Below are 16,021 nucleotides of genomic sequence, written 5' to 3'. Positions count from 1 at the left end.
AATGCCGCTGAGTCGATTCTGGCTCATAGCGACCCTATAGAAGAGAATAGAACCACCTCACAGGGTTTCCAAGGCTAGAATCTTTACAGGAGCAGATCACCAGGTCTTTTCTCCTGTGGAACCGCTGGTAACTGAAAGGTTGACAGTTGGAATCGACCAGCTGCTCCTTGGAAACCGCATGAGGCAGTTCTACTCTGTCCTATAGGGTCACTATGAGTCAGAATGGAGCTGACAGCAACTGGTTTGGTTTTTTGGTTTTTACTTTTTACAGAAGCGGACTGTCACATCTTTCTCTTGCAGAGAGGCTGGTGGATTCGAACCACTGGGCTTTTAGTCGGCAGCCAAGTGCTTTAACCACTGCGCTACTAGGGCTTCTTTGAAAATAAATGAGGCCCTTGTTATTCTTTTTCTCCTTGGTCTTATGAGACATTTTCCCTCCATCCCTCAGGAGTCTCCCTCATGAGGTTACACCTTCTCAGGTGCCATGGTGTCCAGGTAAGCTGTGTCTCAGTGGCACAGTCTAGGGGGGTTGCTGCCCCCAGTCAGGCCCAGCCCCTTTTTTCTCCCCCTTTTCATTAGTGGTATTTATGCAGCTGTCCTCTCACTTCTGGGAGCCCAGGTGGCTGAAATCTGACTTGCTGGCGCATACGCCCTCCTCGAACAATCGAAGGAAACCCACAGCCTCCCAGGCACTGGCCGGTGACCGTTTTAATGTTGTTTTATCTCTTCTTGAGAATCTCTCTAAGGTGCTTTTTACTGGCCCTGCGCCCAGAGCCACTAAATGTGGATCTACACATCACTGGTTCTTTAACCAGAATCCCTGGGGGGCACAAAGGGTTAACCAAAAGGCTCCAGTCCATCCAGAGGCACCTTGGAAGAAATGCCTGGGGATCTAATTCTGAAACATTAGCCACTGCAAACTCTACGGGGTACAGTTCTACTCTGACACCCAGGGGGTTGTCATGAGTCAGAGTTGACTCAACACCAACTGGTTTTAATTACTTAACCAAGAGACCAGAGGATCAGAAAGATGGAGGGCCAGGTTAGGAGGGTTTACCAATTGCAGACAATTTGTAAATGAGGGTAAAACATTCTGAAATGACCGTGTAAATCAAAGGGACTTAATTAGGAAGGCTTACCTAAAAATGGAAAAGATCCATCCATCTTGATCAACAAAGCTCTCAGTCTTCTATAGTTCAGCTCAGTGGTTCTTAATACACCTATGTGGATGGCCTGTCTTGTGAACAATCCACAGATGTTATATTTCAGTGGGATTTAATTTTAATAGGTGATACATTTATATAATTCAAAAGGCACCATGGAGAAGTTTTGCTTCCATCCCTGCCCCCTCCATCTTGTCTTTCCCCAAAGGTAACTATTTTTATCAGCTTTTTGTTTACCCTCCCAGTGTTTTTGTTTTCACGAAAATATATATGTTATGCCACCTCCTATAAAAACAGCGTACTATCCATGCTGATCAGCGCCTGCCTTTTTCACTTCGCAGCGTATCCTGAATATCCCATAAGATTTGCCCATAGGGAATTTCCTCTTTTTTTTTTTTTCCAGCTGTGTAGTATCCATGGCCCACATACTTTACATTCTGGACTTTTCCATCATGCATGATCACAATCACCTTCCTTCCCTTCGCCACAGTTTTCAGTTCACGTGATGCTGAAGGAGGCTGGCTAATTTTGATTAGGCGCCACAGCCCAGCTCTTATGAAAAAGCAACTGAGCTATACAGAAAGAAAAGGAATTTTTCCAAGGTAACAGTGTTTCTGAATCAAATGGAAGTAACTCAGACCAGGTATGGTCTGGGAGAACTAGCCCTGGCCAGTGGCAGTGGTCAGAGCCCTGGTCCATGCCACTCCCTGGCTTGGCTGCTTTTGTAGATTTCCTTAGAGAAATGAGCACCAAACATGAGCAAAGCCATACAGTGTGGACATTGCTAAGTGTGGATGACGTAAGCAAAGGTGATCATCCACTGTCCTGACCTCACCCACTCTGGCCCCAGGCCCAGAATCACCCGCCTGCGCTGTGCAGACTCCCTTGTAAGGCCACAGGCCCTTGAGTTGTTTTTTTGTTTGTTTGTTTCTCAGAACTAAATTTATTATTTTTTTTTTTACTATTATTATTATGGAAAATTTTCAAATCTACCGAAATAGAGATACTCATGTAATGAATCCCACGTATGTACCACCAAGCTTCAACAACTAGTATTCTTGTTTCAGCTCTCTCCCACCCCTACTTGGTTTTTCTAGAGTATTTTAAGACAAATCCCAGACATCTTATTTCCCCTGTCAAAATTTCAATACGTATGTCTAACAGATAAGGACTTTTTTTTTTAATTTTTATTGTGCTTTAAGTGAAAGTTTACAAATCAAGTCAGTCACTCATACAAAAATTTATGTACACCTTGCTATATACTCCTAATTGCCCTCCCCCTAATGAGACAGCACACTCCTTTCCTCTACTCTCTATTTTACTATCCATTCCACCAGCTCTGACCCCCTCTGCCCTCTCATCTCCCCTCCAGACAGGAGATGCCAACATAGTCTCATGTGTCTACTTGATCCAAGAAGCTCATTCTTCACCAGTATCATTTTCTATCCCATTGTCCAATCCAATCCCTGTCTGGAGAGCTGGCTTTGGGAATGGTTCCTAACAGATAAGGACTTGTGAAGAATACAGCCAGAGTATTATTATTACACATCCCGGTCATGGTGAAGTGCAGGCTCACTGTTCGTGATTTTGGAAGGGGTTGATTAACTTGAGTCTGGCTTCCACCTCTGAAATTGTCTGTATGTAGATCCATGGAATCACATGAGGAGGAGCCTACATGTAGAAACTTTGGACTGACCAAGCCCACTTTGGTTAATTGAGTGGACATGTCAAACTAAAAAAGTCCCCATTAAAGAACATGCTCCCTGCCTGGTTTACCCCTGGCTTCCCCTCCCCTGACCTCTGTCATCTAATAGTCCCAGCCAGTGAAAGAGGGGAATCAAATGGAATAACAGTCTTGCCTTTGATGTTATGAGTCATTGTCTTTTCTTTGGAATAAGTTGGTAGTTCCCTAAATAGAGGATGAAATCATTTTTTTCTCCCTTTTGCCTTCAAAACAGGATGTGGTATGAGGGTCTTATCTTTAATCAGTGGTAGATATTATCAGACACCTATTCAATTTTTTTTTATCCAAAGGATCCCTAGTGGTGCAGTGGTTAAGCGCTTGGCTGCTAACCGAAAAGTTGGCAGTTCGAACCCACCTGCTGTCTAAGGGAGAATGATGTGGCATTCTGCTTCCACAAAGATTACAGCTTTGAAAACCCTATGGGGCAGTTGAACTCTGCCCTACAGGGTCACTATGAGTCAGAATTGACTCGACAGCAAGGGGTTTGGTATCCAAAGTAAAATAATTCTTTTAACTTGAAAGCTTGGCCCATTTTGTTTGGGAAAATTTTTAATTGGGAGCTGGAGTGGTCTTCCCATCCCTCTGTACCTCCCCAGCTGCAAGACATGAAGGTGGCAGTAACAACATCCTTTTCAACATGCCCAACCATTGCATCCAACCATAGACCACCTTAGAAAGCCAATTACTCCATTGTCATGATCCTGGGACCTCAACATGTCGTCACACCTCAGTAACACCCTTAGTTTTCAAGTAAACTTTATATAAGTGCTTCTCATAAAAAACAAACAATGAAAAGTCAAGTTCCAGCCCTTTCCAGTTGAAAAGCAAATCGCTTCTGTTAGAATGTCCTGGTTGTTATGGGTTAAAGATGTATGAATTTCAGCAACTCATACTGCTGAATCTGTGCCCAGGTAAACCTGGGTTATTTGTATTCCATGGTGGTGTTGCAGGACAAATAACCAGTGGAAAAAACAACAACAAATTTGTTTTCTCTGAAAAGCACTTGTACTCTGTTGTCGAATAGAGAACTGATGATGTATTTACATGACCTTATTTTCTTTACAGCTCATGTGAGTATATTAAAAGCTAGTTTATCTTTTTTTTCTTTGTGTCTCTGAAGTTTCCTTTTTGCCTTTATCCTTTTTTTTTCTCTTTTCACTTTTTTAGTGTCAGATTCCTCCTCCTCCTCCTCTTCTCTTTCAAGAACCGAGTCTCCTCTCCACCTGTTTGTATCTTCTCATCTTCACTCTCATCCCAAACCCGATACCTTTGTGTGGCCCCCAGCAGCGCATTCAGTCAGTGATCCAGGTCCCCGCCGGGATCCCTCTCTCTGTAAACGTGGTTTTTCCTTTCTTCATAGACCTGCTTCATTTGCCTGATATTTTCATTTCTGATAATCTTCCTAACTGATAAGCTGGATGGGAAAGTGCACCAAATTTGTCAGGGAGAGAATCTTGTTAATTTAAAAATCCAAACGATGTTTGGGGCTGAAGATGACCTGAGAGAACAGATAGTGGTGCCCAGGTCCCAAATCTCCTCTTTGAAAAGTAAAGTAGGCCTGTTTTGAGCAGAACAAATGGATGCTTTTGTAGAATATTACTTTTAGCTCTCAGGCAAGTCTCTGCTTTCCTGGAGTTGATATAAAGGCATAACAACTCATTGTATTAAAGAAAAGGAAAATTTCAATGTCCTGCAAGTAATTATTTAATCCTAGGTATTTCTGATTTTTTGTTTAGATATTAATTCAACTAGTACATAATAATCAAGGCAGTATTGTGAAGATGGAGCCTTGGTACAGCAGTGGTTAAAAGCTGGGCTGCTAACCAGAAGGTCAGCAGTTCGAATCCACCAGCCGCTCCTTGAAAACCCTTTGGGGCAGTTCTGCCCTGTCCCATCAACTCGATGGCAACAGGTTTGGGCTTTTTTGTTTTACTTTTAAAATAGTGACCTATGCCTTCTAAATACAAGGTTCTCAAACTTTACTACGCATTAAACTGGGAGCGCTTTTAAAAACACAGTTGCCCTGAGCCCATCCCCCAGGTTTCTGATTCAGTAGGCTTGAGATGGGGCCTTGGAATCTGGGTTTATATAATGCCCCCTTGTGATTCCAATGCCAGTGGGCCAGGGGCGGCATTTCGAGAAACAGTGCTGTAAGTTGTTTTCCATTTGCAAAGTAGAAAAATGTAGGGTTTGTGTTGTGAAACTGTGCAGGGAAAAGGAACAGTATTTATAGTCCAATCTTTTAAATAATGCTGAAAATTTGCAAGGGCCTGTCAATTAAAACAAACAAAAAATGATCCCTGTATTAAAATGAGACACTGGTTGGTAAAGTCCTTAAATGGGACCTAAAAGTGGCTCTCAACAGGGGAGCCCGTCCTCATTTTCTTTCCCTCATTTATTTAATGTTCACTTTCCTGCCAGCATTGCCAGCAAATTTAATCTCTGTGTCCGTGATTTATTAAAGGCTCATCTTTGTTGCAAATGCTCAGTTCTATGCTGAACAAAAGCTCACAAGGGGAACTGCTGCCAGAAAGAACTGCTTTCTCACATGCGCTGGTCTCTACGATGGCTAACCCATGTGTAAACACACACACACAAAGCCAGGACAGAAATAAGGCGATCATCTCAAATAAAACATTCAAACCAAGAAACGCTCTGACCTCCTCATCTGCATATTAAGTGTTCTGAACTTTGCTGTCATGGCAGCCCCAGTTTTCCGAAATGGAAGATGAAGATGATGTTTATAAACTGCTTATGTTGTTTTTAATCCACTTCTTAAAATAGACGTTTTCCCCTGATACGATGCCTGGGGGCAATTGCCAGCTTTGATTTTTCCGGAGAAATTGGCTTTTACATTGACTTTTGCCCGGTCTATTCTCTTAAAAAGAGATCTCACTATTGTAGATGAATGCTGTGTGTTCCCACTGCCCAGTCCACTCTTGTTTGCGCAGCAAACCCTCTTGGCTCCTCACCCTGCTGGTATTTATCATGTTGCAGCCAAGAAGGCCTGTGTTGCCTTAAACCTGTGAAGACTGGAATTCCAACTCTTCCAGCGAGGCGCTGTACATCAGATTAATTAGTAAATTTTAGGGTGAGGAACACCCACCGGGCTTTCTGGCAATTACGGTGTGTCTCAAGTAGTGCACATTGCCAATTCTTTGTGTAGCTGTGAGTCATTCTCCTTGGCACGCCTAGCCAGTCACCAGGTGTTTTAACTAAGACTGAAGTGCCCAAGAATCCCCCTTTTTTTTTTTTGTGGTTGCCCTTAGATACAGTAAAACCTGTGAAAGCCAGAACCTGTGTACAGCAGACGCCTGTCACAAGGAAAACTCAAATTATTTTCCACTAATAGAGAGCGATAGAAAAGTGGTAAGACTGCACCCTGTCAAAGGCGGAAAACTTTTGAGACCTGGAAAAGCAAGGCAGTCCAGTCGAGTTCTGGCTCTCAAAGGTTTCCCTGTACAATGTTTAAGGAGCCCTGGTGGCAACACCGGTTAAGCGCTTGGCTGCCAAAGGAGAGGTTGTCGGTTTGAACCCGCCCAGAGGCTCTGAGGGTGAAAGACCTGTGATCTGCTCCTATAAAGTTCACCGCCAAGAAAACCCTATGGGGCAGTTGTAGTCTGTCATATGGCGTTGCTGAGTCGAAATCAACTGGACAGCACCTAACAACAACAGATACAACATTTAGTCAGAGAGGGGGAAAACATACCATCTTCTACACTACTGAAAAATATAAGATTTCCTCATTAAAATTACAATGAATTTGAACCCCGACTCCTTCCTTTAGGAAAAATAGATAGCCAAAAACCCAGAGTGCCACAGTGCCACAGTGGTTAAGCGCTCAGCTGCTAACACGAAGGTCAGCGGTTTGAACCCACTAGCCGCTTCTCGGGAGAAAGATGTGGCAGTCTGCTTCCGTACAGGTTACAGCCTTGGAAACCCTGTGGGGCAGTTCTGCTCTGTCCTGTAAGGTTGCCATGACCAGATTCGACTCAACAGCAGCGGGTTTTTTTTTTTGGAACCCTCGATTTCATAGGAATAAAAACAAGCCCAACCCTACAAACTGTTGGGATCATGATTAGGGTTAATGTGTGGAAAGATCTGAAACCTGCTTGTCTGATTATTTTTCCCTTCTCTTTGGAATTGCCTGCCCTGGAAACAAAACACATTACATGCGTTGGTCGGCTTTCATGTGCTGGGTGAACCCTTTAATGTAAGGGGAATGCCCAGTTGCCCTTTCTTAGGTTTAAAAAAAAAAAAAGATCATTGTTAGTGGAAAAAATGTGTCACTCTTGATTTGCAATCGGATTCCAGGCAACCAGACTTACAGTTGGAAGGTTATTAGAACTCTATTTGCTTTTCTAGCCTTAATTTCGATTTCTCAAATGTTTTGTTTCTTTGTTTTAATTTTTGATTTGATTTGTTGTTCCAAGGCAACTCTCCAGAAGCACACTTTCATGGTTTTCCCTCCCTTTTTTCAGTTAGTAAGTAGCTTACCAATCTATTAACCTTTCCCAGGGTCTCCGAAATCACACTTCCCTCCCCCGCGGAATGTGTGTGTGGCTGGTGGTTGTTGGGAATGTCGAGGTGGGGTGCACAGGGAAGCTGCTGCCTGCTTGGCACTCGGCCACCCTGAGGCCCAGCTCTCCTGGGATTCTCATGCATTCAGCCACAGCTCGGGTTCAGACACTGAGGAGGCAGTATTGGCCTGGGACAGACTACACAGGAAGGCGTTTCGGGAAGAGTGCCCAAGCAAGGACCTGCAGTGGGCTGTGGAGTGCCTCCTGGTGCTGGTGGGACAGCCAGACACCCAGCCTCCCCAAGGTGGCTGCCTGGAAATATGAGGTAGAGAGAACCAGTTGAATCTTGAAATTCCTTTCCAGTTCAACCACTATTCTTACCTAGAAGAAGCAATTCTAATAATTCGTTTTCCTGAAATAAGCTAAACAGACATACAGAACTTCAAATTACATCAACCAAAATGTAAGGAAGTGAAGCAAGTCCCTGGATATAGTTGAAGTCATTAGTGAATGATCACGTTTTCCAAGGGCGTTTCTTAGCCCACCGATGCGCTCTGGTCAAATATTTTTGGGAAATAGTGCATATCCCTCTTAGAGATTCATGGTTCAAGTTAGCATACTAAAGGCTCTGAGAAGGTCTGTAATTACAAAAAAAAAAATTAAAAAAACAAGACTCAACTTTGCTTAACCCAGAGTTCCCAAACTAATTTCATTATCGACAAATTTTTCCACCGTGTAGAACTGTGTTGCATTTTGGGAAATGCTAATGCCACACAGGGTGATCCAGTGCAAGGAGCTGATCCCCCCTCTAAATCCAGCTCAGCCCAGATATGACCTTATTTCCGACATTAAAAAAATCCATACTTAGAAAAAAGGTCCATTTGTGTATGGTCACCATGTTAGTGCTTCATATAAAACAAATCCCTGCCAGGTCCCTTTGAATATCAAGCTCCTTAAACACATGAAGAATATTTGATTTTCAGAAAGTCAGATTACATTGAAATCCTCAAGAAGCCCCTGTTGGTTCAGATGAGCCTTCACATATTCATACAAGGGACTTGAGTGTTTTCCATGGAAACCACTCCAGCTCCGCAAGGTCAGGAAACTGGGTTTAAAGACCAGTTCTGCAGAGGAATCTCGAGCCAACAGTTAATCTCTCTGGGCCTGGGTTGGCTCATCTTTAATAACGTAGGTTTAGTAATAAAAAAAAAAAAATTTTTTTTTTTTTTTTTTTTACATGTACCTCTGTAGCTAGCCAGTTACTGATCCTGATTTCAAACCCAAACCAAGTGCTCTGATCCCCGAGTTGCAGCCTGGCAGCTGTGGCTCCCAGCGGCAAGTGGCCTGCGGGGCCCAAGTGTGAAAGCTGGCAGAACAGGATGTGAACACAGCTACCCAGGGCTCTCTCTGCGCTGCTTGTCGGCCTTGGGCCCAAGGTCCCCAGATGCCCCCATTCTCGATTGTGCTAACAGTTATCATCTGGGAGACAAATGTGTGTGGGTGTTTTATCCTCTTCTCTGGGAACTTGCTTCAATCAGGAATGCTGGGTGCTTGTTGGCCCAGTTTTTCATATCGCTGGTTCTGGTGAAGCTGCAGCTCTCTTTAAGGGTGAGTAACCAGCAGAAGAGAATAAACAGGCTCATGGAAGAACACACCTCTAAAATGAAGTAAGGTTGGGAAATGAATTCAAGGTAGTAGTTGTTTTCCTTTTTCCATTCTGGCTAGCATTTTATTAATTGACTTTGTGGTTTTTCACACTCAGGTGTGTATCATGATCACAAAATGACTAGTCAGTTAGGTGGCGTATTTCACCCTCTGCTCCTGCTTAATAAAGTAGTTTTTAAAAAACCTATATTAATGAAAAAATTCCTTAAGTCATGACTTCACTGCCTTTGATGAGAGGTGAGTTTAAAAATTCATGCCTAATGATTCAAGTATAGCCTTCTCTTGCTATTTTAATTCTTGAATAGTTTGTTCTGTGGTATCTTTCTTTAAGCAAGATTGACCGGAGTTTTAGGAAATTAACAAGTCAGTAACAAACGGCACTCAGATAGAAGGTGGGGAATATGTGTCCAGCAATTGGAATATCATCCAAACCTGGAAGCCTGCATTCGAGGACAAACACTCGGAGGCACCACGTGAGCACAGCAGCCTTCCCAGGCGGAAGGGCACGTTAGTGCAGAGATACCACCTCACGAATATGCAATGGCAGGGTTCAGGTGGAGATGGAGCCTCTCTCTGCCTGGTGTAGTCCTCCAGAAGGTACTGTCTCCAGCCCAGAGCCACCGGCTGACAGCTGGCGTCGTCCCGCATGCTTGTGAACGGCTTCCGCCACGCTTCCCATGTGACCACCTGCCTGCCCACACCTGCCAGCAGCATGCTGTTCTCCCCCGCATGCCCACTGGTGACAGCATACCCCAGCCTCTCCCACCCCTTAGCGGGGTCCTTCCCTAACGCTTTCCCTGGACAGCGCTTCCCCTTTCAGGAGAAGACACTTCCTGTCAGGTTTAAACCATGCTCGATACTCTGTCAAAGTCATTTGGAAATTGTGGTCTTGTCTCGGGCTGTGGATTTGGTTGTCCTTATTTACTTGGCTGTCCTAATGTATTTTTCTCTCAGTGAATAAGGGAAGATTCTAGAATAATGACCAAGGTTATTTATCAGAGGAGTTGGCGGCAGAAATTGGGTGGGAATCAGTGGCCCGGAAAGCTGCTCCAGCCCCGCACCCTGTCCCGCTGGGGTCGTGATGCGTGTGGCAGCTCTGACGGGGTTAGCCCATGGGGAGAGCAGCCGTGTGACAGTGCAGTGTGAGAGCCCGCCACCCCAAACCAGCCTCCTCAGACAGGCTGGGATGGAAATTGTCCTCCTAACTCCCAAAGGTTAGGGTAGGGCACGGGGGAGGGTTGTTTTGTGTTTCAAAAAAAAAAAAAAAAAGTACAGAGAAAATATGCCTAATTCGAGGATTGAAGTGAGGTGTGGACTCTCCTATCACTGCCTCGCTTCTCAAGAAATAAGAGACAGTTGTCCGCGGCTCCTTTAGCCCCAAGGACACGCTGTCCTTTGAGCACAGGTGGCAGGTGTGAGAGGAAGGTCACTCGGCTGCCAGCAGTCTGCAGTGTTGGACTGATTTGTTTTCAAGCCCTCTCTTGAGAAATAGGAAGCCTTCCCTGTGAACACTGAACATTTTTAAGCAAAGCTCACCAGCAGACTGCTTAGTCACTCAAGTTGCTGTTTAATATTCAGAGTCTTGAAGAAATGGAACTGCTGCTGCTTTGCCTTTTTTTCCTTCTTCCTATTTTTTTTTTTTTTTTTTTTTGGTGCCCCAGCTTTTAAGAACTAGAAGCTGAATAAATCTTATTGACAGGTACTAGTGCATCATTTCAGGACAGAGGGCATCTGAGCACAGGAACCCATTAGTGAGGTGATTTCAGCATGCCCACTCCTGGAGTGGCAGGGTTTCTTTTTAGAAATGTAGAGAGGGTGGCTGCTGAGGCATCCTGTGGAACAAACGTGAAGGATAGAGAGATGGGCCTTGGATGTGAATACATGCCCCATCCTCCCATGTTCATGCACGAAGCAACCAAGTTAACCCTTTGGGGCTGGGAAGCCAAGATCAAACACATTCAGGTGTGTCCACTGATGTCTTTTTTTGGTAGAGACTATGCTGGTGGTGTAGTGGTTAAGTGCTACAGCTGCTAACCAAGAGGTCTGCAGTTCAAATCTGCCAGGCACTCCTTGAAAACTCTGTGGGGCAGTTCTATTCTGTCCTGTAGGGTCACTATGAGTCGGGATCGACTCAACGGCACTGGGTCTGGGATGCTGCATAATGTGACATAGTCGCCATTGTTCCTGAGCACTGTGATGCCCACCAGGTCACTAGCTGGGTAGAGTTTCATCTGGTATCTAGATCGTCTTCTACATGCTATGAAGATACGAGAGGAGGTGAAAGGTGGAAGTTCCTTCAGGTGGTAGCCGCTTACTCAATGCCACCAGGACAGTCACAAGGGCAGCTGGAATACACACATATGCCATAGTTACCCTGCTTGTGAAAATACAGGGTCACCAAACACAACTGAGCCACCTGATTGTGCCTTTTGCTTAACAGAATTGTTGACTCTGGGATCCCTTTGAGTAATGAACTTGAAATGGAGAAACAGGGTTCATGTGCAGTTGCCACATTTGAGTTGTGTGAGTGTGACACAGGCGTAGCGTGCATTGGGAAGATGGTTTTTTGGAATGGCATCAGCTGCAAAGGCAATTTGAGCTCGCTGCTCCCAGCGTCCTGCTTGTGGCAGGTTTCTCAGCAGACGTCAGTGTATGATGGGAGCACAGGTCAGAAGACCTCAGGAGGGGCTCGGAGCTTGGATGCACAGTGGCCTGAGGTCAGTGGCCTTGGCTCCTGGTCTTCTCAGTCCATGGAGAAGTGCCTGCTCACAGCAGTTCCTGGGTCCTCTCTACTGCCCTCCCCTCACACCACCCACATGTGGTAGTCCAAGGGGGAACCCAGGTGAAAACCCTGGGTGTCTTTGAGAACAGTAGGGATCAGACCGGTTCTTCACATGGCGCTTCGCCTTTGTGTCACTGTCCAAGCTGACACTCTGTCTGGGGGCTCCAGGTGGGAGGGAAGAAAAAGCTGTTGGCTTCAGGAAATACAGATCTCCTCAGCTCCAGAGCCCCTCACACCCCATGGAACAGGTCAGGCAATTAGGTCAAGAACAAAGGCCAGGTCTTAGGGTATGTTCTCACCTGCCTACGTCAGCTCTCGGCTCAGATGGTCTTGCAGCTTGATCTCCTTTTAGAGCCACTGGGGCCGAGAGGAAGAGGCGCCTTATCTCATGGGGGGACAGCAGCAGCTGCTGCATAGCACACAGCCCTCAGAGACAGGACAGTGATAAGCACATCTCGAATTAGTGTGATAAATAAGAGATGCAGGGCGCCCAGCCTCCCTGTGGAACCTGATGATTGCAGGTGCCTTTCTCCAGAGTCTTGTATTTCAGACTGGAAAAATACCCTGTGCTCCTTCTTCTGACCCCTTTCTCCAAGCCTCAGTTTGTCCATTCCCACCGTGGACTAATAGTCTTCCTCGCCCACATGGACACTGTAGGGACACATTTGCTTTGGTGAGAAAAAAGGGTTGTTTTAGAAATACATTGGTTGGAACTAGCATTTCTAGTCATTTACCTGCATCAATCGAAATCCGGTATTTGTTTTGGCACTTGCCATTTCCGTCCTACGAAACAGTAAGATAGAGGTTGTTTTGGCTAGTTTTTTAAATCAGATATATCCAGCCTAATTCATAATGTTGTTTATCCTTGCCCCCCGCCAAATTCTAATCCAGTGCAAGAATTTTATTTACCGTGTTTTTCCAGGAATGGTAGGTGCTGACAACTAAATCATTTTACTGTTATTATTATTAGTAAATATCTGAATGATCTGATATCCACCACCTAGTTCAGAACACGAGAGCCTCTGCCCTGTGAAATGTGTGTAAAAACAAATTGACTAAGAAGGAAAAATTATTTTTTATATAAACCCAGATATCCTCCTCTATATTTTCATGGCTTAGTTACATTGGAGAGGGGGGAAAAGTCACAAAATGAGGTCCAGAGTTTACTTATAACTATGTACCACTGTTGTTTTTGGTCCAGATTGTTAGAAGTGATGACAGCTACACTGAACAGTGCTTCAAGATGGCGGAAGTGCTGGCCTCTGAACCATAACTAAGGAAGGAGAGTAGAGCACAGACGTGTCCAAAAGAGACAGGAGCAGTCTCCTCTGAATTTTGTACAGGGACATGTCTGTTGACAGTACTCATTCATTCATTCATTCATTCATTCAGCAAGCATTTACTAAGCATCTACTATGGGCCCCTGCTAGCCCCTGAAAATACCCCAGTGGAGGACATAGTTGTTGTTTTCTAGAAGCACGCACTCTAGCAGGGAAGACAGTTACATCAGCTTTAATATGTGGCGGCAACCATACACACAGGTGTTAATGGGAGCGCTGAGGAATTGAAGCCTACCCTGCTGCAGGGGAGCAGTAGGGAGAAACGGCTGGTCACAGAAGTGGTGTTTTAGAGGGTGGATTTGGAGTCAGGCCAGTGTTTTATAGAGTCCTGGTTCTGCCACCTTCTGGCTGTATGACTTTGAGTACATTGTAGAACGTCCTTCCATCTCAGTTGTGTCATCTAAACAATGCAGATGGCATTGTTACCTGCCTCACAGGATTGCTTAAAGAGTAACATGTGTGAAGTGCTCATCACAGTGCCTGGGACAGAGCTTGTTCTCCAGAACTGATAACTGCTGCCATCACCATCATCGTCATCATTTGTTAGGCCTAATTCACAGTGAAATATATTGTTATGCTAGGAATCAATTAATTCACTTGATATATATATATATTGCAAGGAGAAGGAACTTTGGTCATAGTTCTGATTAGTTCATTTGTGGGCCAAAAACAACAAAAACTAACCAACAAACAAAGCCAGTTAATCAGAAAACCCAAATTAGCTCCTCCAAAAGTCACAAGGAACCATAGCACCCGGCAGAAATTTCATAGAAATTTTCTAGAGCAGCAGTTGATTATTGTTATTTTTAAATGACTTAATTACTAAATATTTTAAACATGGCTCAGTTTTAATTTCTAATATGCTGAGTATCAACAGATATAGCCCACATAAACAAAATCTGTTTGGGGTCCTCTATAGTTTTTAAAATGGTAAAAGGGTTTTGCAAACAAGCAGTTCGAGCACCACTGGTCTGGAGAACAAGACCTTAGACCTTCCTGGGACTCGTTACCCAGAGGACTGCTGGGCTACGAGGAAGTAGGAGAACTGAGATGGCCTGGCATGTGTAAACAGCACCTCCAGGCTTTTCTTGACGAAATGCTGGTGACATCTGTCCTTCCAGGCTGTGGGTCTCCATCTGAGCTGCATATTGGAGTCACCTGGGGTAATTAACAAATAGACACTTGGCCCCCAGTCCTAGAGCTAGTGAGTCCATTGGTCTGGGCTGTGGCTGTGCGGCCTTGATTTTTAAAATCCCCACATGATTCTAATGTGAAACCAAGGTTGAGAACCACTCTTTAAGGTAGTCAGTGAGACAATAAGCTGGCTTGGTAATGACAATACAGCAATAACAGTTTCTGGATTATTCCTTATTTAACAAATAGTTGCTACTAAAAAATTTCAGGGAAACAGTATCAACTCCTTGTTATCAAAGTTAGATTAATTTTCTAAAAAAGGTGAAAAACAGAACAGGACCCAAAAAATCTACAGCAGTTTAATCATTTTGTATTGAAGTAAAAAATAGTAGTTAGATGTGCTTTGTCTAAACAAGGGTAGGTTCTTACCCAAACCTCATAGGTTTCCATGCATCATAATGCCATCTATGAGTATCTTTTAACTGAGCCTCGAGTTCGGTATTCTTGTGAAGGACTTAGAGTGAAAAGCTCACTGGCCTTTACTAGAGGCTGCTCCCCCCGGTCACCCTTGTGGGTGCTATCTGTGGATTGCCTACAGAAGGTAGATTCCCAGTCTGGATCCTTACCACCTTCCATAAGTTACCTCCACCAAACCCCAAATCCATATTACCTTTCTGTTGGCACAGCCAGAACATAACATGTACAGCCAGTCTACTGCTGCAAACACTCTTAAATAAATTAGGGTGCATTCCAGAGCCCAGCAGAAATTATTTTTCTGCTCACAATGTTGTACTATCCAGAGTGTAACTCGATAGATCTGGGTAGCCAACATTATATACTGTCACTGTTTTGAGCTACATGATGAGGTGACAGAGTTGCCACTAACAATGTTGGAATTTTATATCCTATTTATGGTGAATTATAAATTAAGAGTGTTGCAAGTGCATATGAAATTAGCAATTTGAAATAACGGAGAATTTTGCTCTCAATTCTGGAACCAAGACTAAATTATAAGACTGAGTGTTGGAAAGAAGTTGGGAACAAGCCCTATTTAAGGAGGTGATCCCTGCTCATCAGAACTTTTAGAAGGCCACTGTGCAGAGAAATGGGTCGTGTTGACTTCTGAACACATGTTCTTTCACGAGATCCCTTTGACTGGTGAACATGCCCTGTGTGCTCCTTCATTAGCCTTTCAGGGCAGCAGGTTTTACATCCTAGACAGGTGAATATTCTGAGCCCTAGGTGTCTTTGCTGTGGCCCATGCTTCACCGGTCTTGTATTAGCCCTAATAATAAAAACAGCTGCATATACACTGGGCAAAAGTGTGCTTTTTCTAGTTTTTATGTCCTGTCCTAGAATATGGTGCAAACCTGGGGGTATTGGCCCTCTCTCTGAGGCCAGACTGCACTAATGACATGGGAAGTAGCTGGGTTTGTCTTCAGGATGGCTACTCCAAGTACTAGTCAAATGCTAGGAGGCAGATGTAATCCCATCCACCTAGTTTCTAGGTTTAGGCCCTGACAGCAGGGGTGCTTTGTAACTTCTCTTTGTAGCACATGTTTATGCCATTTTTGAGCACATATCTCACCTGTTTCACTGGCTGTATTTCCACCTGCCCCCCAACATGCACTGTACTAGACTGGGCTCCTGGAGGGAGCGGTTAGCATAGCGTG

At 44.4% G+C, this 16,021-nt stretch overlaps 1 protein-coding gene across 6 annotated transcripts in view; it reads left to right on the top strand.

Annotated features, from left to right (window-relative positions):
• The window catches only part of TTC7B (tetratricopeptide repeat domain 7B), a 312,432-nt gene that overhangs the window by 237,845 nt on the left and 58,566 nt on the right, over positions 1 to 16,021 (top strand). For 4 of the 6 annotated variants that reach the window (XM_049898916.1, XM_049898915.1, XM_049898917.1 and 1 more), the window contains one exon: positions 7,341 to 7,391. The exons of 1 other annotated variant lie outside the window; for it this stretch is intronic. In XM_049898916.1, the coding sequence (XP_049754873.1) occupies positions 7,341 to 7,391 (51 nt within the window). Of the gene's footprint in view, positions 1 to 4,074; positions 4,240 to 7,340; positions 7,392 to 16,021 lie in introns of all 6 variants that reach the window. One more of the 6 variants, XM_049898918.1, reaches the window with a different exon arrangement.

This window comes from Elephas maximus, chromosome 10 (assembly GCF_024166365.1).
Source record: "Elephas maximus indicus isolate mEleMax1 chromosome 10, mEleMax1 primary haplotype, whole genome shotgun sequence".
In the NCBI taxonomy this organism is placed as follows: domain Eukaryota; kingdom Metazoa; phylum Chordata; class Mammalia; order Proboscidea; family Elephantidae; genus Elephas; species Elephas maximus.
This window is presented reverse-complemented; position numbering and strand designations above follow the sequence as displayed.